Raw genomic sequence first — 23,607 nt, forward strand, 5'->3', positions numbered from 1 at the left:
TGTAAAATCCAAAAAAAAGAGAAACAAAAAAAGTCAATGCCATTTCTCACCAGTCTTTATAACCTGCCCGTCCTTTGTGTCCCTTCCAGTTCACACCAGCGTGTGTCTCTGTCAGAAACCGGGCACGCCAGATGGGTCTCTAAGGCGTTGATGGTTGCCGATCCGGGAAGTGGCTTTCATGAGTTAAGGTAGGTCTTCAGATCCACCTCCTCCACCAGCGTTGTTTTCTTCCCTCCGTTCCTGTATCCTCGCTGCTTTCCCTGTGCTGTGGGCGCTCAGCTAATTTTGAAAATGCTTCCTCTCGTACACATACAATTTTCCACGTGGGTGACGAGAGGAAAATAATTATTAGCATGTTGGATCTTGCTAATTAGAACAACAAAGTCTCTTGTCACCCTCGCACGCTGGTGGCTGCAAACCTCTGACTTCCCCAGGGACAAGGCAGGGACAGGGGACCTGCTGCGCGAGGCAGCAGTGACTGACAGCTGTCGCCCTGCCAGAGATCCCAGCCTGTGGCCAGAGAGTTGGTGAGGAGGTGGCATGCACAGCGTGTTGGCTAGGCGGTTCCTGGAGGGACCAAATTATGAAGTTCCTCCTTTGATGAGCTGAACCACAACTCCCAGCACCTTCTTTGGGCTAGGTGTTTTGGGCTTCTGGGAGTTCCAGTTCGGCAACAATCCAGATCTCAGCAGGTTCCCTGCAACTGCTGTGTCTTATTTCTTTTTCTCCCAGCACATGACTGCATCCTTTGGGGATGCTAGCTCAGATTGGATTGTGGATATGTGTTCAGTCAAGGGGAGAATTGTAAGCTGGCGATTATTTGGGGTTTGATTTATGGCATGGACCTACTCCAAGAGTAAATCTTGAGTGAAACACAGTGATAGTAAATCTCTTTTGGTGCCCTCTCTTTTCCCCTTGCCTTAAAAACCTCAAGAGCTGGCTGGAAGGCCTTTGATAGGATTAATCTAAATCCCGGAATTGTTTTCTTGCCTGAAGAACTATACTAGGTCCAAATTACACTGACATAAGCTGGAGGAGTTTCTTCGCTTTGCGGAGAAGGCGTGGAGGAGACAGCCAGCTTGGGAGAGGATCGTATATCGGGCACACAAGAATAAAAGGAAGGGTGTTTGTAATAGTATCTTTCCGGCCAGCTGTTTTGCTTGGGCACTCTGCGAGCGAGTGAAAAGCTGGCACCTGTAGTAAAAACAGAGCAAGGTTCAGGTGTCTTCAGAGGAGGAAAAAGCCACCTCTTTTCAAAAAAGAGCTTGCGAGGTTTAACACAACCTGGGATTGGGTCTATGGAGAGTCTCAATGAGCCAGTCTTGGCTATTCCAAAGTTGCTTTTTTCCCCCCCAAAAGGCAACTGATCTTTGTTGTTTTTTTTCCCTTTGAAAAACGTTTCGCTTCTCACCAAGAAAGCGAACTGAAGACGCTTCTTGGATGAGAAGCGAAATGTTTTTCAAAGAAAAGAAAAAAAAGAAAGTCCTGATATCTTTTTTTTGGTGGGGGGAAGAGAAAAAGCACCTTTGGGACAACCTGGGATTGTGTTTAGGTCTCGATGGCTGTTTTCTTTCCTCTTTAGTCTGGGGGGGTGGGGGGGGAAGCCTCCAGCACATTTCCAACAAGGTTTATCAGTGGATGGAATAAAAACTCAAGGCACTAAATAGGGTTAGGGTCTCCTGCTTGAGCAGGGGGTTAGACTAGAAGACCTCCAAGGTCCCACCCAGCTCTGTTCTTCTGTTAAACCCAACCGACCTTGACTTGGGGCCAGACTTCCCATTGCTAAATAAGGTGAATCGCGCCTGATTTTACGAGTTCTTAGGCATAGCCCGGGATGCCGCAACCGTTGTTAATACACGCCGGTCGCCCAGCAACCGGATTTTGATCATGTGATGGTTGTAAGTGCAAGGTCTTAAGCCCCTTTAATTCCGGGCACTTGCCCCTTCAAAGGGCAGTTAAATGAAGCCTCGTAAGGTACCTGCAATAAAAACAAGCACAGTTAAAAATGGAGGAAAGGGTTAGCCCTGAGAGTAATTGAGGTCCATCTTTGGAAAGCATCAAATAATACATCAATACGTCAATTAACCAGCGCAAAAGACAAACAAAACAAAAGGGGGTTGCACAACTGGAAGGGATCTGCAGCTGGTTTATTTGGCAAGCGAAAAGAAGAAACACACACACACACACACAGACACACACAGACACAAAGAGAGAGAGAGAGAGAGAGATTCTCTGATCTTTGCTATTTTTAAAACCTTCCCAAAGGCACGATAAAGTTCACACCTTCCGATGCTGGCCTTTTGCAAGAAAGCATGGATGTATTAATATAATATAATAATAAGTTGGAAGGGACCTTGGAGGTCATCTAGCCCAACCCCCTGCTAAGGCAGGAAACCCTATACCATTTCAGACCAATGGCTGGCCAGTCTCTTCTTAAAAACTTCCAGTGTTGGAGCATTCACCGCTTCTGGAGGCAGGTGGTTCCACTGGTTAGTTGTTCTCACTGTCAGGAAATTTCTCCTTAGTTCTAGGTTGCTTTTCTAGGTTGTATTTGTTCAGAGGAGTGTAAACCACACACTGGGAGGAGTCAAAGGCCACTTAAATTGCTTTCCTTGAAATATGGACTGGCAGCTGGTTCCAAATTTTTTTTTTTTACAGTAACAGAATAACAGAGCGGGAAGGGATATTGGAGGTCTTCTAGTCCCACCCCCTGCTCAAACTGAAGACCCTACCACCAGTCCGGTTGCCGTTTGATAAAGCATCTTTCAGACAGCCACGACCTGGATCGACCGACAATCTCCTGAGTCATTTAGTGCAGCAAATATGCCGTATCTAAGGCTATTGCATATATATTTTTTCCAAGCTTTTCTCGCTTGTCAAACCGGAGCTTTGTTACGCCTGGCTGTGTAATCAGGGTTTAATTTCTGGGTAATCCAGCCCGATTGTTCCAAAATAGGGTTTTTCGCGTTGGCAGAGAGGAAAGCCGCCTTCTGCTGCTGCAGATCTACCAAAACAAGCCCTCCCCGTTTTTTTATGCCTTCCCTGTTGTTTTTTTTTAAAAATATATATTTAAAGGTAGAATCCTGAGAAAGAGATGGCTATTTCTAGGTGACCGCTGCATGCAAACTGCTTTGTAGATTTGGAGCACGGGATAAGAATTGTGTTCTGGTCCTCTACACACACACACAGACACACACACACACACACACACACACACGCATGCACGCACACCGGGAAGACCAGGAAGAAGCCAGCACAAAACAAATAGAATGAAAAGCTGTTTGTTTGGTGTGTGTGTTTTTTTTTTTACTCCAGGTAGCCATAATAGCGGTTTCTAAGAGTTGGGCTAAACTTCGCCTTGCCATCTTCGTTGGGTTCTGCTGTTTTCACCCAAGCCACCCAACCCTTGCGCTGCTTTTAAAGACTAAAAATAACAAAGGATTTTATTTTGCTTTTCTTCGCGCACACCAACCCGGGCTCTCTAATTTCTCTTCCCTTGTGTGCGCGGGGCCTTTTGTAGACACAAAGCCTTTGGGGATGGCGGGGCGGCAGGTTTTTTTCCTTTCTCTTTTCGGTGACACGGATCCTCTTGGGAAGTCCCTTCTGGGATGGGATTTGCCGAAGCTCCCGCGGGCCCACCGCAAGAGCCCCCAGGCGCAGTTGACGGTTTGCTTCCCGTCCACCTGGGAGAGTGTTTTGGTGCGACCGACTGCGGTGTCCTCGTTTGCCTCCTTGCAAGACAACAGAGCCGGCTTTCGCCCGCTTAGCAACTTTGAGAGAGGTGGACTTCCGACAGCCAGAATTTCCCAGCCAGCACGCCCCAAATGAAACGTCTGCAAGGAGACCACCAAGCTCAGAGAGAATCGAGGACCCCAGAGTCTTCCTCCTCTCCCTTCTCCTTCTCTTCCTTGTCTGTCTACTCCTTCTTGTCCTCCTTATCTATCTTCTCCTTCTCCTTCTCCTTGTCTTCCTTTTCTATCTTCTCCTTCTTGTCCTCCTTATCTATCTTCTCCTTCTCCTTCTTCTTGTCTTCCTTTTCTATCTTCTCCTTCTTGTCCTCCTTATCTATCTTCTCCTTCTCCTTCTTCTTGTCTTCCTTTTCTATCTTCTCCTTCTTGTCCTCCTTATCTATCTTCTCCTTCTCCTTCTTCTTGTCTTCCTTTTCTATCTTCTCCTTCTTGTCCTCCTTATCTATCTTCTCCTTCTCCTTCTTCTTGTCTTCCTTTTCTATCTTCTCCTTCTTGTCCTCCTTATCTATCTTCTCCTTCTCCTTCTTCTTGTCTTCCTTTTCTATCTTCTCCTTCTTGTCCTCCTTATCTATCTTCTCCTTCTTCTTCTTGTCCTCCTCTTCTATCTTCTCCTTCTGCGCTCCGCACACCCCACTCCCTTCTAGCACTGATGACGTTACCTAGTTTATGATGGTTTGCAGCGTCGGGGTGTGTGTGTGTGTGTGTATGTCACGTGATCCCCTTTTGCGACCTTCCGACGTGCAAAGTCAAGAAGCCAGATTCGCTTAACGATCATCGTGTTACTAGGTTAAAAAACGCTGCAGTGATTCACTTAAGAACTGTGCCAAGAAATCTAATAAGATGGGGCAAAGCTCCCTTAACAGTCGCCTTGCTTAGCAACAGATTGTTTGCGCTTCATCGTGGTCGTAGGTCAAGGACTGCCTGCATTAGAGCGGGAGGGTATTTTTTTTTACGTTTGTATAAATTTGGAGGAGGAGGTTATTTTGTTACACCGCTCTATAGTGCTGTTTTGATTTCTGAATTTGTATATTTTTAAAATTAGGTTACTGTGTTGTTTCCGAGTACGCAAAGTAACTCAGTGGCTACTTTATGATTTATCTGTATCTGGACTGAAGAGAGTTGGAAGTCAACCCCCCCCCCCCACTTTTTTTTTTGGACACTTTTTAACTTTTCACCCCTTTGTGTTCCCCTCTCCCCCCCCATTTCCCCTCCCCCCTTTTTGATATTTAAAAACTGGATATTTTTAAAAAAAAAGATGGATCAAATATGAAATCAAGGCACCCCAACCTGGGATGTTAACCCACCTACCTGGAATAGGCTGCCGGAAGATAGTTTTTGACTTATGACAATAATTTGGGCCAGAAAGCAAAACTCGCTTAACAAACTGCCCCACTTTTAGCAGCAAAAAAATTGGGGTTGAATTGTGGCCATAAGCCGAGGACTCTGTGGTCTTTCGAGAGTGGTGCGGTGGTTGCCCTCTGCAAGTCAGAAAAGATGTTTTATTGCTGGCAAAGCCTCCTCCGACTCTTTCCAATTTAAAAGGAGGCTGGGAAGTCTATCCGTCTACGTAGCGCGAGTGCTTTGACACCGGTCGAATTGAGCAAACAATTGCAATTAAGGAAGGAGAGTTCAAATACGTGCCACGGTCCTTGGTGCAGCGTGCAAAGCCTGGTGCGGTCCTCAGATCGACCCACATTGCACTCCCCTGCCTTAAACCCCAATGGCTTATTAATAACAATGATTGAACTTGGTCCCTGGAGGATCAGAGCTGATCTGTTCATCTGCTGATCTGGGGGAACACGTTGAAAAATTGACCTCACTTGGGAGAATTTTATGGTTTGAATTTATGTTGGCTTTTGAACAATAATTGCCAAACTTTCTTCCTTCCTCCCTTCCTCCCTCCCTCCCTCCCTCCCTCCTTTTCCTTCCTTCCTTCCTTCCTTCCTTCCTTCCTTCCTTCCTTCCTTCCTTCCTTCCTTCCTTCCTCCCTCCCTCCCTCCCTTCCTCCCTCCCTCCCTCCCTCCCTCCCTTTCCTTCCTTCTTTCTTTTTCTTCCTTCCTTCCTTCCTTCCTTCCTTCCTTCCTTCCTTCCTTCCTTCCTTCCTTCCTTCCTTCCTTCCTACTGTAGATCAAAACGTTTGCCGCTAAGGGGTCTTAAATGCAGTCTCCGATGCAGTTCTGCATCTTTCTTTAACCATCTCTCTGCAAAATTGTTCCTCTGTGCTCTTTAAAAATAAATAAATCCTTTCTACTTTTTTCTCATAGTCTTCCCACTTCCCTGGTTGCATCTGGATATTTTTAGCCTGTCTGCTTCTCTCTCTCTCTCTCTCTCTCTCTCTCTCCTCTCCTCTCCTCTCCTCTCCTCTCCTCTCCTCTCCTCAAATTTGCTTTTATCCGTCTGAAGCCAGACTGGCGTTCTCCCAGCTTGCTCATTTTTTTTCACTCCTGTGTGTTCTGCTCGACTCTCTCTCCATCTGTTTCCTCTGCCAGGGCCTTGTTTACTTGCTCGCTCAGTCCTGTGGGGTTTCCCACCTTGGTCTTCTTCACCTTTCGGTGCCGTGAGGCTTGGAAGTTCAGGAGGCTGAGCGAGAAGGGGGGAAATCCTTGGGTCCTAAAGAACGGGAGGAGAGTTGGAGAACGGGCGAGGAAGGTGTGTTATTCTCCCCAGACACTTTACGTTTGAATTTGACAGCGTTCCAAATTCGGATTTGGAAACGTCTGAGCGGATGTGGCCCGCTTCCTTTGATGCGCTTACCTGCTGAGCTCGGCGGGAGGCTTAACATCCAGCTCAGAACAAGAAAAGCAGGTGTGATGGGTAAGGGACACGGGTAGTCCTGGAGGTGTGACCCCACTTGAGCCCAAAATTTTAGGCTGCCAAGTGAAACATTTGTGAAGGGAGTTTGCCCCCTTTTTTTTGGCAACCTTCCTTGCCACAGCTGTTAAGCGAATCGTGGCCTTTGTTAAGTTAGTAACACGGCTGTTAAGTGAAAATGGCTTCCCCATCTGAAGGTCGCAAAAGGGGGTCACGGGACCCCGGGACACTGCGATCGTCATGAATGCGAACCACTTGCCAAGTGTCTGAATTTTGATCACGTGACCCTGGGGAGGCTGCAACGGTCGTAAGAGTGAAAAACGGTCATAAGTCAATTACTTTTCCTTTGTAACGTTGAACGGTCGCTAAATGAACTGTTGTAAGTCGAGCGCTTCCCTGCACGTTCAGCTCTTCGGTGATTGCAGTAGAAGGGGAAAATCCCCCGTCTTTAGCCCTGCAAACTGTAAGCTGGTCTCTCTTTCTGCAGATCCCAGTTCCACTTGCACGGGTCCCACCTGTCTACCTTCTTTGCACCCAAACAATGCAGGAAGGAGCCTGCTCCAGATTTACAACTGGGCAGGCGATCCGGCTCCCGATCTCAAAATCCTTGCCTGGTCCATGTTGTCTTTGGAACTACGGAGCAAGTTCCCCCGTCTCAACCAGCACGGCTTAAAAGCTCCTCACCCAGGAGATGGTTTGGCCTGAAGGCCTCCATCACAACTGCTAGGATTTATCCCGGCTGACAGGGCAAAGACTTGTTCGTAGGGCAAAAATGCACGTAAACCTGGAAGGCTTTTTTCAAGGGAGGGATGTGATAAAAACAGCCAGGGAAATTTGCTTGGAAACACGGAGGTTTTTTTAATGAACACTTTAACAGACGGGGGTGTGCGTGTGTGACGATAATGGGGATTTTAAAGCCGTCTTCTCCACCCGATAGATTTAAAATGGCGCCTTTGCTGCGAAATCTCCCTTCCTTCCACCAGTCTAGAAACGTGTCCTTAATTTCACGATCCTGAGCTGTCATGCTTTGCTTAGCGCCTGTGACAGATGGGGACGCCACCGACTTCCGAATGTGTCTACGTAACACGTCCCTGTTTATCTTTCTGAACGTTTCCTGCTGATGACCTGCAGGCTGGTGGGCTCCTACAAATTCTGCTCAGTCAGAAGAGCCAGGATCATGATTAGCCGTCTTCCAATATTTGAGGGGCTGCCCCAGAGAAGAGGGGGTGGGGGGGGTCAACTTACTTTCCAGAGCATCAGGATAAGAAGCAACGGATGGAAACTCAATCAAGGAGAGAAGCGACCTAGACCTTAGGAGGAGTTTCCTGACAGTGAGGATTATTAACCAGTGGAACTGCTTGCCTCCAGAAGTGGTGAGTGCTCCATCCCTGGAGCTCTTTAAGAAGTACAGGCAGCTCAACTCAACTCACGACCACCTATCGTAATGGAGCCCCAGATTTCTGTTGCTAAGTGAGGCGTTGGCTCGTTGGAACTTTGCCCGATTTTACGAACATTCTTGCCACAGTTCTTAAGTGAATCACTGCAGTTGTTAACTTTTTCTTCTTTTAACTTCTTCTTCTTCTTCTTCTTCTTCTTCTTCTTCTTCTTCTTCTTCCCCAGGACGGAGTTTATCTCGAACGAAATCATGTCAACGTGCGGGATAGAAGATGACATTCCTCAGGGAGAGAGGAAAACAGTCACGGATTTCTGTTACCTGCTGGATAAATCGAAGCAGCTTTTCAATGGCTTGAGGTCAGTCCATTTTTGTCACGTTGCAGACTTGTTGAGCGCGCTGCGCTGGCTCCCACTCACTTCCCTCGTGGGCGAAAACTTCCAAGCTGCTGGTTATCACCTTTGAAGTCCTCTCTGAACCTCCTTGACTTACGATGTGTTGCTTAGTGACCAGAATTGTGACGGATCTTCCCGGAGTTACTTACGACCCGTTTTTGAAGTGACAAAAGCCACACGTGCTTGCGTACACACACACACACACACAAACCTGAAGGCATTTTAGGTGCCCGGTCTTTTGGCTGTAATATTTGTGATTTTAATAGGTTTTTTTAAAAAAAAACAAAATTGCAAATAGAGGTTATTTTATCTTTTGCTTGTCAGCTGCCCAGACTTGGATAGAAAGATGGGCGGTGGTATAAATGATTTCAATAAATGCATCAAATTAAATTTTGGGCATTCTATATAACGGTGAGAAATCTGTGAGAAATATTTTCCAAAGCACCGGAGGGCAGAACCAGAAACAACGGCGGGTGGTAACTAATCACGGAGAGAAATTAATTCAATTTCTCAACCTGGAATTGAGGAGGAACTTCCTAACCGTGAGGACAATTAACCAGTGGAACAGCCTGCCTCCAGAAGTTGTAGATGCTTCATCACTGGAGGTTTTTAGGAAGAGACTGGACAGCCAGTTGTCTGGAATGGTCCAGGGTCTCCTATTTAAGCAGGAGGCTGGACTAGAAGACCTCCAAGGTCCCTTCCAGCCCTATTATTCTAGGTTCTATAAGGCACGGGAAGATTAATATAACTGAAGCATCTCTGGGTATGTCCCTCCATCTGTCACGTCTCCTCTTCTCCCTGATGGATAAATTGAGACTTTTATTATTATTTTTTTTAAATTTGCTGTCTTACAGAGATTTGCCCCAATATGGGCAGAAGCAGTGGCAATCTTACTTCGGCAGGACCTTTGACGTTTACACCAAGCTCTGGAAGTTCCAGCAGCAACATCGGTAAGAGAAACCATTTCCAGCGCTTGGCTGTGTCTCCATGCAGCTTAGTCCTCTCAACAGCTCTACTAAGTCACAGGAACCTCAGCGGGCAGGAAATATGGGCAGAAAAGGGCAGAAAACTGAAACACAATAGTTGTGTAAGACTGGGGAATGGGGGTGGGGGGGGGAAATCCTCTTCCAATTGGCAGTTAGGCTAAGCTGCCTTTCTTAGCTCATTGAGGCAAGTAACGAGAGTCTCGGGACATTAACGAAGCAAAATCCAACAAAGGAGGATATTTGTTGAAGTGAGGGGTCCTTGGTGCTCTCTGAGCTGGGTGGTTTTCTTGCAGATGTTTCATTACCTAACTAGGTAACATCATCAGTGCTAGAGTAAAGAGTGCTATATTGGGGACTGGAGGCTAAAACGTATGAAGAACGGCTGCTACAATTGGTTATTTCCAGTTTAATGAAAAAAAAAGGTCTAGGGGTAACATGATAGCAGTCTTCCAATATATTGAGGGGTTGCCACAAAGAAGAGGGGGGGGGAGGGTGTCAACCTCTTCTCCAAAGCACCAGAGGGCAGGACAAGGAGGAGTGGTTGGAAACTAATCAAGGAGAGAAGCAACCTAGAACTAAGGAGAAACTTCCTAACAGAATAATTAACCAGTGGAACCACCTGCCTCCAGATGTTGTGGGCGCTCCATCACTGGAGGGTCTCAAGAAGAGACTGGACAGCCATTTCTCTGAAATGGCGTAGGGCTTCCTGCCTGAGCAGGGGGTTGGGCTAGATGACCCTCCAGGGTCCCTTCCAAACCCCTCTGCCATTCTGTTGCTTTCGCAAGTCAAATCCGAAAGACTACTAGTAGAGCGGTCGTGCGTTAGCTCAAGTCTGACCTGCGCTTTCCTCTTTTGGGCTGGGGTGGGTCACCAATGAAGACAAGTTCTGGACAATCGGTACGGCCTGAAGCGCTGGCAGATTGGAGAGATCGCCTCCAAGATTGGGCAGCTTTACTACCACTACTAGTAAGTAGCCGCGTGTGCGAAAGGAAAAGTTGGAGGGAGGGGAGGGGGAGGCGAAGCTGATAAATGCAGGAGTTCCTGTTCCTCAAACCAACCTGGAACTAAGAAATTTCCTGGCAGAACGATCAGCCAGTGGAACTCCTTGCCTCCAGAAGTTGTGGGTGCTCCATCCCTGGAGGATTTTTTAAGAAGAGACTGGACAGCCATTTGTCTGGAATGGTACGGTCTCCTGCTTGAACAGGGGGCTGGACTAGAAGACCTCCAAGGTCCCTTCCAACTCTGTTCTCTGATCAGACTAGTAAGGAATAAGGCTAAGAATCTCAGTAAGGATTGCACTGGAGAAGAAATTTCTTTGAAGTTGAAACGAGGAGCTGTCCCCCCCCCCTCTTTTCTCCCCAGCCTTCGCACCTCTGAAACCAGCTATCTGAACGAAGCCTTCTCCTTCTACTCTGCCATACGGCAGAGGTCTTACTACTCCCAAGTCAACAAGGAGGACAGGTCAGGCTATGCCTCAAGGCTTGTGAGTTGTTTTTTTTTAAAAGCCAGAAGTGCTTCATCGTCATTGTGTGGCTTCTGCTGGTGGGGACAAGGTTGCGTGACAAGTTCTTCTCCTGGGCTTCTGAAGGTCCATCAACCGCTGAGATTGGATCTCTAGAACTTAGCGTGAGTTCTTCCTGACCGAGGGGTTTTGCTTTGCCTTCTCTCTGGAGACTTATCAACAGTTAGGACCTTTGAGAAGAAAGTCAACCTAAATATGAAAACGGTGTCCCCTCAACAGTCCTCTTATGAAGCAAGGACTCAACGTTTTCTTTCTTTCTTTCTTTCTTTTTTCTTTTTTTTTGCTAAAGGGTTCCTTCTCCTCTCTGCCGTCCTCTTTCCACAGGCCCGAGCTGGTGGTGAAGAAATTACGTTACTACGCCCGGTTTATTGTGGTTTGCCTCTTACTTAACAAAATGACGGTGGTCAAGGAACTGGTCAAGGTAAATCTCCTCCTGGGGTGACACTCAAAGTTGTAGCTCTTCTTAGAGAAGACCTTTGCAAGAAATCTCTTGATTCTTTTCCCAGGAACTCTCCGATGAGATCGAAGATTACACCCACCGGTTCAACACCGAAGATCAAGTAGAGTGGAATCTTGTCCTGCAAGAAGTGGCTGCTTTCATTGAGGTAAGGACTACAGAGATCCTGCATTGCTGTTTTCGTTTTTTTTTGTTGTTTTTTTAACAAAATATTCCCGTTTCTCCAGGCCCCAAACCGGGCTTTTTTCCCCCCACCCCCTCCCAGATAATTCTGATCTGTTGGGGGAAGCGAAGAAACCGTGGCGAGACAGACCGTGAAATGGGGCAAGAACCCGCTGAACGACTGCCTCGCTTTAGCCAGGGAAATTTGGGGCCTCCGTCGTCGAGTTGGCCGTCCTGACTTCTGCTGCTGTCGTTGCGTGTTGTGTCTCCTCAGCTGAATCGGGCCTCGATTCTCCAGACCCTTCACCTTCTCGTCTTTCTTTCTGTCTAGGCAGACCCGGTGATGGTCTTAAACGACGACAACACGCTGGTAATCCTCTCCAACCGCCTGTCGGAAACGGGAGCCCCACTGCTGGAGCAAGGAATGATTGTGGGGCAGTTAACCCTGGCCGATGCCCTCATCATCGGCAACTGCAACAATCAGGTGGGGGAGACTGTGTATTTCCCCCACACACACACATCGCAATAAACAAGTGCGGTGTGGGCGGGTGTACAGCTCCTTTACTGACCGTTTTGAAGTTGCAAGCCGGGCGCGACCGTTTCTCAGACTTCAGATCCGTTGCAGGATCCCTACGGTCCCGTGATCGAAATTTGGACGCTCGGACACGGGCTCGTATTTATGACGGTTGCATGGCCTGGGGCCATGGGATCTCCTCCCCCTGACCAGCATTCTGACCGACTTTCGATCGCGTGACCGTGGGCGACGCCGCAACGGTCGTAAGGGTTGAAAAACACTCCCTCAGTCACTTTCCTCGGGGCCGCTGCCACTTCAGACACTAAATAAGTGGTTGTAAATGGAGGATGATCTGTGTCTTTCCATTCCTCCAATCTTCTGGCTTTTTAAGATGCTGGTCTTCCACGCCTCCCTGAACTGTCCGGGGGAATTCTGCGGGACAGCAGTGGCTTGAGCTAATTTTCAGGGCGCTAAGCCTTAACAAGGGACGCGGTGGCTCAGTGGGTTAGGACGCTGAGCCTGTCGATCAGAAGGTCGGCAGTTTGGCGGGTCGAATCCCGAGTGCCGCGTAGCAGAATGAGCGCCTGTTACACGTCCCAGCTTCTGCCAACCTAGCAGTTCGAAAGCACGTAAAAAATGCAAGTAGAAAAATAGGGACCACTCTGGTGGGAAGGTAACAGTGTTCCGTGCGCCTTTGGCGTCTAGTCATGCCGGCCACATGACCACGGAGACGTCCTCGGACAAGCGCTGGCTCTTCGGCTTTGAAACGGAGATGAGCACCGGCCCCTAGAGTCGGAAACGACTAGCACGCCTGTGCGGGGGAACCTTTACCTTTTTAAGCCTTAACAAGCTTGGGCGACGCTCAGCCTGGTTTCAAGTTCTGCCTTGTTTCGTCGGTAGGTGAAGTTTAGCGAGCTGACAATCGACATGTTCCGCATGCTGCAGGCGCTGGAGAGGGAGCCCATGAACCTGGCCACGCAGATGAACAAGCCGGGGTTGCAGGCAAGTCTTTTTGTCTCCTATCGTCGCCCTCGGCTTTTCCTGGGAACCGGGGTCCTTGAGAAAAAATACTCGGGGCTTCTTTAAAGAGGCCTGGGTCTGTCTTCCGCAGGAGAGCAGTGAAAAACCAGCCCGAAGAGAAAACCCCCACAAATACTTGTTGTACAAGCCAACCTTCAGCCAGCTCTACACCTTCCTCGCGGCATCATTTAAGGTTTGTGCAGCAGAGGTGAGGCTGGCCCCGTCTTCTGAATAGGAGGTGAAATCTCGCCTGTTGCTACTGGAGGCAATCATAAACTCAGGGAGGTCCAGAGGAGGTGATGGTGACCCCGGATAGGAAGCAGACAGACTGAGGATGTTCCCTAGCCAAGTCATGAAATGTCTGCTAGGAAACCACCCAGTTCAGAGAGCGCCCAGGACCCCCACAGTTCAACCCTGAGCTGCCAATGTTTTTCTCCTCTGTGGGTAGAGAGATAGACTCTGACGGGGGTCTCCAAACTCCATCCCTTTTACGACTCGTGGACTTCAACTCCCAGAATTCCTCAGCCCGGCATGCTGGCTGAGGAATTCTGGGAGTTGAAGTCCACGAGTCATAAAAGGGATGGAGTTTGAAGACCCCTGCTCTATGAGGATTTCACCCTGTTTTACTGAAAGAATTTGCTTGACTTGAGAGAATTTGTTTGGCAGTTGAGCTACTTAGCATTATCTGTTTGGGTTTTGGTTAATCTGTGACAACCGATCTTCAACCATGTCTCTTCTTCCCAAATCCATCCTTCTTTCTTTCTTTCTTTCTTTCTTTCTTTCTTTCTTTCTTTCTTTCTTTCTTTCTTTCTTTCTTTCTTTCTTTCTTTCTTTCTTTCTTTCTTTCTTTCTTTCTTTCTTTCTTTCTTTCTTTCTTTCTTTCTTTCTCTTCTGATCCCTTTTTCAGGAGCTGCCTGCCAATAGCGTCCTGTTGATCTACTTGTCAGCCACCGGCGTCTTCCCTTCAGGTCGTTTGGATAGTGAAGGTACAAATAAAGGAATGCTTCCTATTGTGAACAGGCCTTGAATTCTCTTGATGGTTCACGGACGGCAAGGCAGCCTCCACACTAACCCTACGCCTCCTCTCCGGAGACGCTGATCTTGTCCTTCATTGGGTCTTGGGTGGGTCTTCCAAATCTTTGGGCCAATGCCTTTCAGAGCCCAGAAGAGCTTGAGAACCAGTTCTGGTCCTCTCCAGTTTCCACACACTCCCTTCGGTGTGCTGGGAAGGCCTCAGCTGGGCCTTTTTCGCCCTACCGTTGAGGGGCCGTGTCAGTCAGCGCCACGTCCGTCTCTTCTTGCTCTGGAGAAGAAGGGTTAAGGCGCCGCTGAGATGCTCCAGGGCTCCTCACGGAGGGTGCGATGAAGCAGAGATGTTCTTCTGGACTATTGTGGATCTTTCCACCTAGCCTAGAAAGCGCCCAAATCTTTTATCAGAAATTCTGGTGTTTTTCTGGTTTACCTGGCCTGCTTTAAAAAAAAAACAACCCAGTTCAGAGGCAAAACCAGACCTTCAGTGGCTTTCCAACGTGGTCTTGGGGTGTGTGTGTGTGTGTGGCGGCTGTTTCCTTGTTTGTCATGACAATTCAAGCCCTTTTCATGATTTTGGTAATTTCCGGCCTCCGATCCTCACTCCTGTGTTCCTTCCTTGGTAAAAGGACTCTTTTTTTTTTGCTTAACCTTCCCTTCCCAAGTCTCCCACCCCCTCCCCTTTTTAAAATTTGCTGCTGGGTCCTGGGAGAAAACCACGCGAAACCACTTAGGTTCTCGTGGAATCAGGTCTGCCCCCAACCAAGGGATCCCTTGACATTGTACCCACCTCATTCCATCCATTTGAGATTTGCATTCCTTTATAAGATGCATGCTTGTTACATCTTCCTTGCATGAATCATAAACTTTTCCAGAGTCTTTTGCTCATTTCTCCCAACAAAAGCCGATAAAATAATAGTTGGGGAGGTCGGGGGTCCCGTCCTCCCCCAAAATAGCTTTGGAAAAGCTGTTAACAGGATTCAAGGAGCGTGTTTTGGTGTTTGGGTCCATTTTGTCTCCTGCTAGAGCAAAGGGTTGGGCTAGAAGACCTCCAAGGTCCCTTTGGACTCTGTTCTTCTGTTATTTTGTTGTCTGTGTTTTTTGTGAGCTCTCGTCTCTGATACTTGACTGACCGCCCTCTACATCTAACTTTGGGGAAGCCTTTGAGATGTCCACCATACTGATCCTTAACTAGAATGAGAACTGTTGGACAGCCAAAGGCCATCCAAAGCTTTAGATGCCCTTTCTCAGCTCTTAGGTCCAAGTCTTGGAGAAGTTTCTGCTCACCTGGATCTCTGCTTCCTTAGACCGTGATCTGGAGCGCATGTCACACCAAAGCCTTGGTCTGTAAGAAAGCCCCAATGAATCATGTCTGACATCATGAAGGAACATGTCCCACGCAGAAGATCCATCTGGTCAGAGTCATCCCTGGATTTGTGGAAGACCAAGAGCCGTTGCAGATAATGTGGCTTTGGCTGTCAATTAAAAGGGGGCATTGAGTGATTACATTAGATGCCTTCAAGTCAATGTCAACTCTTGGCAATCACCTAGACCTCTCTGGGTGGCAAGTCCCCAAGTCAGATCCTCCAACGGGGAAAGGGACATGTAGTCCAGTATCTAACGCTGATTTCAGAATTCAGAAACCTTTCCACCTAACCTATTGTCAACGTATTTATCCTTTCAACCTAGCCTTCCCTCTTAACTTCTCAAACTTGGCAACCTTAAGACGGCTTGTTTTCAACTATTTGGCCAAGCAAAACCTTTACAAGCTCCCTCAACTATCATATTTCTCTCTCCTGGGATTGTGGTCCTTATTCTGTGTTTAGTTCATCCCCCAAGCCAGCTGCTGTCCTTATCTTGACCCTCCTCCCCCCCTCCCATTTGTTCCCTGCAGGTCCCTATGATTTTGGGGGCGTCCTGACCAATAGCAACCGGGACGTCATAAACGGGGACGGGATCCACAAACGGAATCAGTTGTACAAGGAAATGCATTGGTGAGTTGCTTGTAACTGGGAAGCTGGGCAGTTGGGCATCCCCCCTGCGGTCACCGCTGCGAGATGGACGGCCGTAGACATCAAATCCTCGACTTAGTGGCCACAATTAGGAGGCCAGAATTTTCCACCTTCCAAGCAAGGTGGCCTCTGGTTTTATGTTTTTATGACTTTTTTTCACCGCGTTGGTTAAGCAATTCGCTGCCGTTCTTAAGCGAGTCATGCGGTCGTGAAGAGAAGCCGGCTTCCCCCATTGATTGTGCTTGGCAATTGCGTGATCCTGGGTGCTGCGGCTCTTGGGAATACATGCGTTTTGCCAAGCATCCCGAGTTGTGTTGCCGTGAGGGTCGTAAGTGTGAGGAGCCGTCATAAAGCGTTTTTTCCACTGCCGCTATAACTTTGGTCACTAAACAGATGGAATACCTGTAATCAAACTGGGATAGTATTCTTTGGAAACGGATATTTTGTTCCCATTATCCTTTGGGCCTTTGTGTTGCTCATTCATCTGCATACAGAGGTACAGACTGTTATCAGCGTGTAATAATAAATGAATAATAGCTATTAATGAGTTACTAGTCATTGCTAGAATGACTCTTACTGGAATGTTAGAATAAGAATACTAGAATAAGAGTTACTAGTCCTCTTGAGCATATTATTCAGGGATGCTGGGCTTACATGTGTCCCTTTTGACTTTTATTGTTTTATCCAAGTATAAAATATAAAGGAAGATAAAAATAAGAATTTAGGGGAAGGGAAAAAAGTGTGTGTGGGGGGGAATAATGTGGGGTAGAAAGGAAAAAAGAAAAAAGCATCAACTTCTGACTCTTTTTTTTAGCACAGTAGAAGATAACAACTTTACGGCCTCGGCTTTTTACTTTTACACAATAATATGTACTAGCCATTTCTATAACAACAAATCTATCTAACCAGCAGAACCAAAGTCAAATTTTCATTTTGCTTTTTCATCACAAGCACAAAAATCCAGAAGTGATTTCCAAATTAAAAAAACATAATTAAAGGTCTTCTCCTCTTTGAACAAAGCAGCCATTTTAACCGTTTCTGCTTTTTCTTCCTTGCTGTGGAAATAATATACATATTTCTGCTTGCACTTAATAATCTTTATAAACCATCACCACATATTAGCCCGGTCACGATCTCAAGTTTATTTCACAGTTTATTGAAATGGAGGAGGAGGAAAGATAAGGAGAGATTTTAATCTGGGCTGGAAAACCTGCCAGCCAAACTAGATTAATTTTGATCCGCTCTCCCTTACTTTAAGGTGGCAAAACTTTGGGGATTGAACATTTGGTCGAGAAGGTGACGTACGTGTAAGAGTCAAGTTATACGGTGACCTGCTTAACAACGGCAGTGACTTATGGCGGAAATTCCAGTCTCAGTCCTGATCATTAAGAGAGGACTGTCTGTAGAGCCTTTTAATCTTTTTATTTAAAGTAAAACATGCGCCACTTGCATGGAGAACATCTGCGGATCTGAGGGTGTGGACGGGCGCTATCTCTTTCTTACACATTCTGAATTTCCCCCACCCCCTTTTTCCCCCCCAGTTTGCACCCTGGGGATCTCTACCCGTTCACCAGGAAGCCTCTGTTTGTCATAGTGGATTCGTCGAACAGCGTCGCCTACAAGGTGAGTCTGTTTAGAGTTACTAGTCCTCCTGAGCATATTGTCTATGGAATGGAATGAAAAGGCCAAGAGGAGGGAAATTAGCCGAACGTTTGAAAAAGGATCTTCAGATTTCCCGTTGGTGTCGTCCATATGATTTTCTTGGCGCGCCACATCAACTTTTGCTGCGGGTTTCTGGGCCCAGCCGTTTGAACACACGTGCTTTTTGTTGCGCAACTGCCGGCGGTCTGTTTGATGGAAGACGCTCTCCCTTTTAATAAGGGCGCAACCGTCTCTCAGATCCCGTTTTCTGCTTTTTCCCCCCCAGAATTTCACCAACCTGTTTGGGCAGCCGCTGGTCTGCTTGCTTTCTCCGACCACCTATCCTAAAGCCTTGCAAGGTAGGCAGTCAAGCTCCTTTCGCTCGGGAAACTCGACTTAACAATGGTTCGTTTAGTGGCCATTCAAAAGTTAGAGCGGCACTGACCGAAGGGACTTAGGAGCGTTGTGCAGACCGATGACCGTCACGGCATCCCCAGGGTCACGTGATAAAACTAAACCCCACCCACCCCCCGGTCCATTGCACAATTCCTGGGACTTTTAGTCAGACTGGAGGAGAGAAAAACCGGGAATGGAGCCCAGGAATGTAGCTTATCTTGCAGTCGGAGCCCTTAAATTCTTCCGTTGGAATGCCGAGGGCCTTTCCAGACGGTCTCGCTGAGTTTTATTAGAGACAGGATGGAATTAAACCCCAGAGGTCCTCCCATCAAAACGTTTTAGAAAGACGAAAAAGCCAAGTCCTCATAATAGATCGCCCTCCACTTACCACGGTTCAAAGTTACGACATCATTGAGGGGGGTGGGGGAAAGAGAGACTTACAAACGTTTTTCATACAGACATCCCCACGCTTGGCCACTGGCTCATATTTATGACGTCCACAGCGTCCCATGGGTGGGGGTGGGGTGGGTTCATGTAACTTTGAACGGCCGCTAAATGAACTGTGGTAAGCCGAGGACTGCCCGTATAGGGGGTGGCACCGGGCCTGGACATTAATAGCTGTTTTATTTCCACCCGAGCTTTGTAGCAGACTTTGTTGGATCGGGGTTGATTTGGCGAGACCCACTTAGTGGACACTTCTTTGTCCCCATTAGCAAACCTTGGTTGGGAGAGAAGATACTGCCTGGTTTGACAAGCGTTCGATGCCAATTAATTTTCCCACCCGTTTTTCCAGTCCCCATAACTGTAACTGGTGGAGAGGCGTCGCTCTCAGAGAGAGAGAGACAGAGAGAGGCGCCCCTTTACCGTAAACTCCTTCCCAGCATGAGGTCCAGTCTGCTGACATAATTTGTGACACAGAAAAACTGGTGGTCAGCTGTGAAGGCAGGAGAGAAGGCTGGAGAATTCACCGTTTGGATGCCGAGGTAAGTTTTCTTCCGTGACTAGGGGGAAACGGAAAAAAAAGAGAGAGAAAAAAATCTCTTGTGTCCCTGGGAAAAGGGTGAGAAAAATACGGCAGGTAGCCCTCGACTTGCGACAATTCGTTTAGTGACCGAAGTGACAACGCCACTGGGGGGAAAAGAAAAGAAAAAAAAGCAACAACCTCGTGGCTGGTTTCCGCACGACCTTTGCAGCATTCCCAGATGCTTAGCAACTGGCGTGTACTTAACGACGGGGTCACGTTATCCCCTCTTGGGACCTTCGGACGAGCAAAGTCAGATTTCACTGAACGTGCGTGTCGCCAACTCCACAGCTGCAGTGATCACTTAACAACAGGGGCTGGGAAGGTTGCAAAACGGGGCAGAGAAACCATCACTTAACAAATGCTCTCTCGTAGCAACATAAATTTTGGGGTCTCTTGTGGCCGTAAGTCGAGGGCTATCTGTAGTCCAGAACAATGCTGCTCAACCTCAGCGGCTTTAAAATGGGTGGACTTCGACTCCCAGAATTCCCTGGCGTGGGAATTCGTGGATTTGAAATCTCCCCTCCCCATCTTAAAGTCACCAAGGTTGAGAAGCATTGTTGAGAATATTCCCCTTTAAACATGACGACGACAATCAACAATGCAACACCAAACGGTGGATGTCTCCAGCAGAGAGAAAAAAGCCAGTCTTGAGGCTCTTAGCAATCAGTTCATTAAATTTCGTTGATATACTACCGATTTGCAAACGGACTCATGCTGTTGTGTGATTCACTTCCAAACACGGGGACAGTGATATAAAAACGGCACAGGAAGAAGGATCATCATGAAAGCTACCAAACTCTTATCATAAATGACCCTAACTGGAAAAGTAACAGAGGTCCTAAATAAAGGCCCTTTTAAAACTTCTCAGAATTGTCCCCGTGGGGTTTCTTCTTCCTCTCTTGCGCTCGCCGTGGTTTCTGCTGCTGGCTGCCATGTGAAGGGGTTTGCTTTTGTTGTCTTGTAGATCAGTCCCAACGAGGCAGCCTCTTCACTTTCTTCCTGAACAATCCACTCATGGCGTTCCTCTTCGTCTCCGGATTATCAAGCATGCGCAAAGGACTGTGGGACAAATGTCACGACTACCTTCGTAAAATCAACCGGGACATCGCACAACTGTTGACTCATTCCCGCTCCATAGGTACGCTTGGAAGGAGAAAGAGGCCAACGTCTGGCCGCCGGTGATATTAGCAACTGGGGGGTGGATCGGATAGCTTGTTCGTTGGCTAGATCATCACCACTGTGATTCAAAAATGCTTCCTCGTTGTGTTGGGTATAAGTTGAAGAACATGGTGCTAGGGATACGTTGAAGAACACGGTGTTAGGTATAAGTTGAAGTAGATTGCGTTAGGTATAAGCTGAAATATATTTGTTAGATATAAGTTGAAGTAGAGGGGACCTTTGAGGCGTTTTCAAGACAGATGGACTATCAAGACAATATCAGTGACATAAAAACTAGGTAAGTTAGTTGAAACACTGGATGATACAGCTGCATTTCCAAAGAGTGGGGTGGGTTAGAAGGATGGGCTACATCTTTCCAAACGAAAGGCAAAGTGCTTTATTTAGGATACAGAAATCAGTTGGATTGGAAATCCTTGTCTTGTTTCAGGTGAAAATGATCTCGGTCAGCCATGACCTTAATTTGAGTCAAAAGCGTGTCAGGGCTCTTAAAAGTGGTGGAATTGGGATTACGTGACCATGGGCAGGGTGTAAGAGTCGTAAATTGAAGGACTGGTTGTAAGTGTGTGGACAAGACTTTTTTTCCCCCAGCACCGTTGTAACTTCAAGTGATCCTGAACGAATGGTCATAAATTGAAGACTATCTGTATTCTAACTTAATTTTTTTTTCTTTCCCTCCTCATAGACCAAGCCTTTCTCCAGTTTTTTGGAGATGAATTCCTGCGCTTGCTTCTAACAAGGTTTATTTTCTGCTCAGCCACCATGAGAATGCACAAAATCTTCCGGGTATGGCAACCTACCTTCCTTCCTTCCTTCCTTCCTTCCTTCCTTCCTTCCTTCCTTCCTTCCTTCCTTCCTTCCTTCCCAGGGGCAAATGGTTTGCAAAGTTCCATATTCAAATAACTCCACTGAGTTTCAGTTTTGTTAGAGGCTTAAAATGTTTTATTGTACAGTGCCACCTCAGTACTCATCGTTAATTGGTTCTGGGATGCGTGATGAGTCCCCAAAACAATGAGCATGAAATACAATTTTCCCATTAGGAGTAATATCGTGAGTCATAAAGCAGCTGACACCGACAAGTTCTAGCTTGAATACCAGACAAAAGATGAGCCCCGGGGAAAACTTGTTCGCGTCAGAATGCACTGGGTACCAAATTCGAAGAGTTTCAAAGCACAAAGATGCCAGTATACTTTGCGCCATGCTTTGTACTGGCTGTTTTGAGGTCCCTTCCAGCTGTTATTCTGCCTTCCGCCTTCGGGTGTCTTTTTTCACAACCATTCTATTGCTCTTTGTGGCTTCCCCCCCCCCCCTTATTTTCTTTTTTCCTTTTTTTTTCCAGCAGGAAACCAGGAATTATCCCGAATCGTATCCCCAACTGCCCAGGGATGAAACGGTGGAAAATCCGCATCTCCAAAAGCACATTTTGGAATTGGCTTCAATATTGGATGTCCGAAACGTATTTCTGGAGACCACTCTCGACGATTATTAAAGCAGAAGAAATGCACATTCTGGAGACTGCAGGGTTTTTACCCTCGGTGCAAAAAAAAAATTTTTTTTTTTGGAAATGGTGCAGTTTTCTAAACGTGAACATCCACACACACACACACACACACACACACACACACACACACACACAAACAAACAACAACAAACAAAACCCAAGGAATCTTACTTGAGTTTTATTTTTGAACTCAGCAGGTGTTTGTTTTTTCTTTCTTTTTAGGAAAATGGAAATGGGGCACGCACAGCTGTTCCACTCTGCGTGGGTTCAATTTTGATAAACCCTCCTTCGCAAGTTTTACCATTTCAGACTGAAGCAAACTGCTGGGTTTTGAAGCTTTTGATTTGAAAGACGTAGCTGGCCACACAGCAACACACGTGTGTGCACGCGCGCACACACACGCACACACACTCACTCACTCTCTCCCGAGATTGAAATGCAGCCAGTCACTTTTAAGCCCCTTGTGTGCAAATTCTTTATTTTTGTACTATTTTTAAAAATTAGAAAGCAAAAAAAAAGAGGAAAAAAAAGAGGAGGAAGAGAAAAAAAAATCAGAAAAAATAATCATCTGTTCCCCAAAGATTTAAAATGTGAAGGGTGGGACTTTAAATGGTGCAAAGCAGACAGCAATAAGCCTGAATTGAAGCCAATCTGTTTCATCAATTGCCTCCCCCAAAGAATCCAGCACAGTTGAAGGGATGGTTGTGGAAACGTAGAAAATGGAGCGCTGTCCATAACTTTCTTTCTTTCTTTCTTTCTTTCTTTCTTTCTTTCTTTCTTTCTTTCTTTCTTTCTTTCTTTCTTTCTTTTCCTTCCTTCCTTCCTTCCTTCCTTCCTTCCTTTCTTTCTTTCTTTCTTTCTTTCTTTCTTTCTTTCTTTCTTTCTTTCTTTCTTTCTTTCTTTCTTTCTTTCTTTCTTTCTTTCTTTCTTTCTTTCTTTCTTTCTTGTCAGCCTTTATTGCACATTGACTAAAGATGCTGGACTTTGTCCTTCGAAATCTAGAATTTTGGCTCCTGGCCCATTATCAGATCAAAAGATTAGCCCCTCCTTATTACGGAGCACCCTCTGTGCAATTCTCCAGCTTGGGCTCAAGGTCAAAAAAAATGCCGTCCCTTTCTCTGCATGCAAGTGTCGTCAGTTCTTGCTGCAATGTGGAAGATTCTCTGATGATCCTTCTTCCCAGCCTTTCCACCTCAACTTCTAAAAGAGCTGCTTTCATCCCATCCCTACGTCAACGGGCAAGAGTTCACCCGGTGAAGAAAACTTAAGGAAAACCACTGCCTTCCCTCTCTGCTGAAGCTGCTCAAAAGGCAAAACCCAATAAGTCCCATCACCTTCGGCTACCGGGGAGCAATGTCTGCCTTCCAGGGCTGCGGATAGACAAGAGAAGGACGAAGAGGACTTTTGGGGGACTGTTAGGACCTCAAAGGAAGCTCACAGATTTGGGTTGATGAACTTTTGGGGAAGAGGTGAGGAGGAGAAATCTGAAAAGGTTCGTGACTTCTTTGGAAGGGGAGGACAAAGAAGACAAAGACAGTCGTGCCCAAGTGGTCTCCAGCATCTGGCTTTAAGAGGGAGAGAACTCCAGAACGGAGATCTATCTCCAGAGCTTTCTTGGAAGAACGTTAAAGTCTCCAATCCGTATCCGGTGAAATTGTGCTCGATGTAGCTAGAACTGTGGTCCTCGAGGACAACGTTTACGCTCGGGACTCCAGCGAAGGAATCCTGTAGATGGCAAATGGGACAAGATTTAGGAGGAGATCTGAGGAAATAAATCATTGTGTGGGCTTGGTGTCCATGTGCTGCTGTTTTCAAAGAT

General features: G+C 46.9%; 1 protein-coding gene across 1 annotated transcript; it reads left to right on the plus strand.

Annotated features, from left to right (window-relative positions):
- Window positions 1-23,607, plus strand: SCAI (suppressor of cancer cell invasion). Its single transcript, XM_081340082.1, has 17 exons — window positions 1-188; window positions 8,181-8,312; window positions 9,203-9,298; window positions 10,214-10,300; window positions 10,697-10,795; window positions 11,181-11,277; window positions 11,363-11,461; window positions 11,807-11,959; window positions 12,890-12,991; window positions 13,101-13,202; window positions 13,917-13,995; window positions 15,933-16,032; window positions 17,592-17,673; window positions 17,978-18,050; window positions 20,076-20,249; window positions 20,973-21,073; window positions 21,627-23,607. Exons 1-17 carry the CDS (start codon window positions 37-39, stop codon window positions 21,774-21,776), a joined length of 1,878 nt encoding a protein of 625 aa, XP_081196208.1. The 5' UTR covers window positions 1-36; the 3' UTR covers window positions 21,777-23,607.

Source organism: Vipera berus, assembly GCF_964194415.1.
Source record: "Vipera berus genome assembly, chromosome: 15".
NCBI classification, from domain to species: domain Eukaryota; kingdom Metazoa; phylum Chordata; class Lepidosauria; order Squamata; family Viperidae; genus Vipera; species Vipera berus.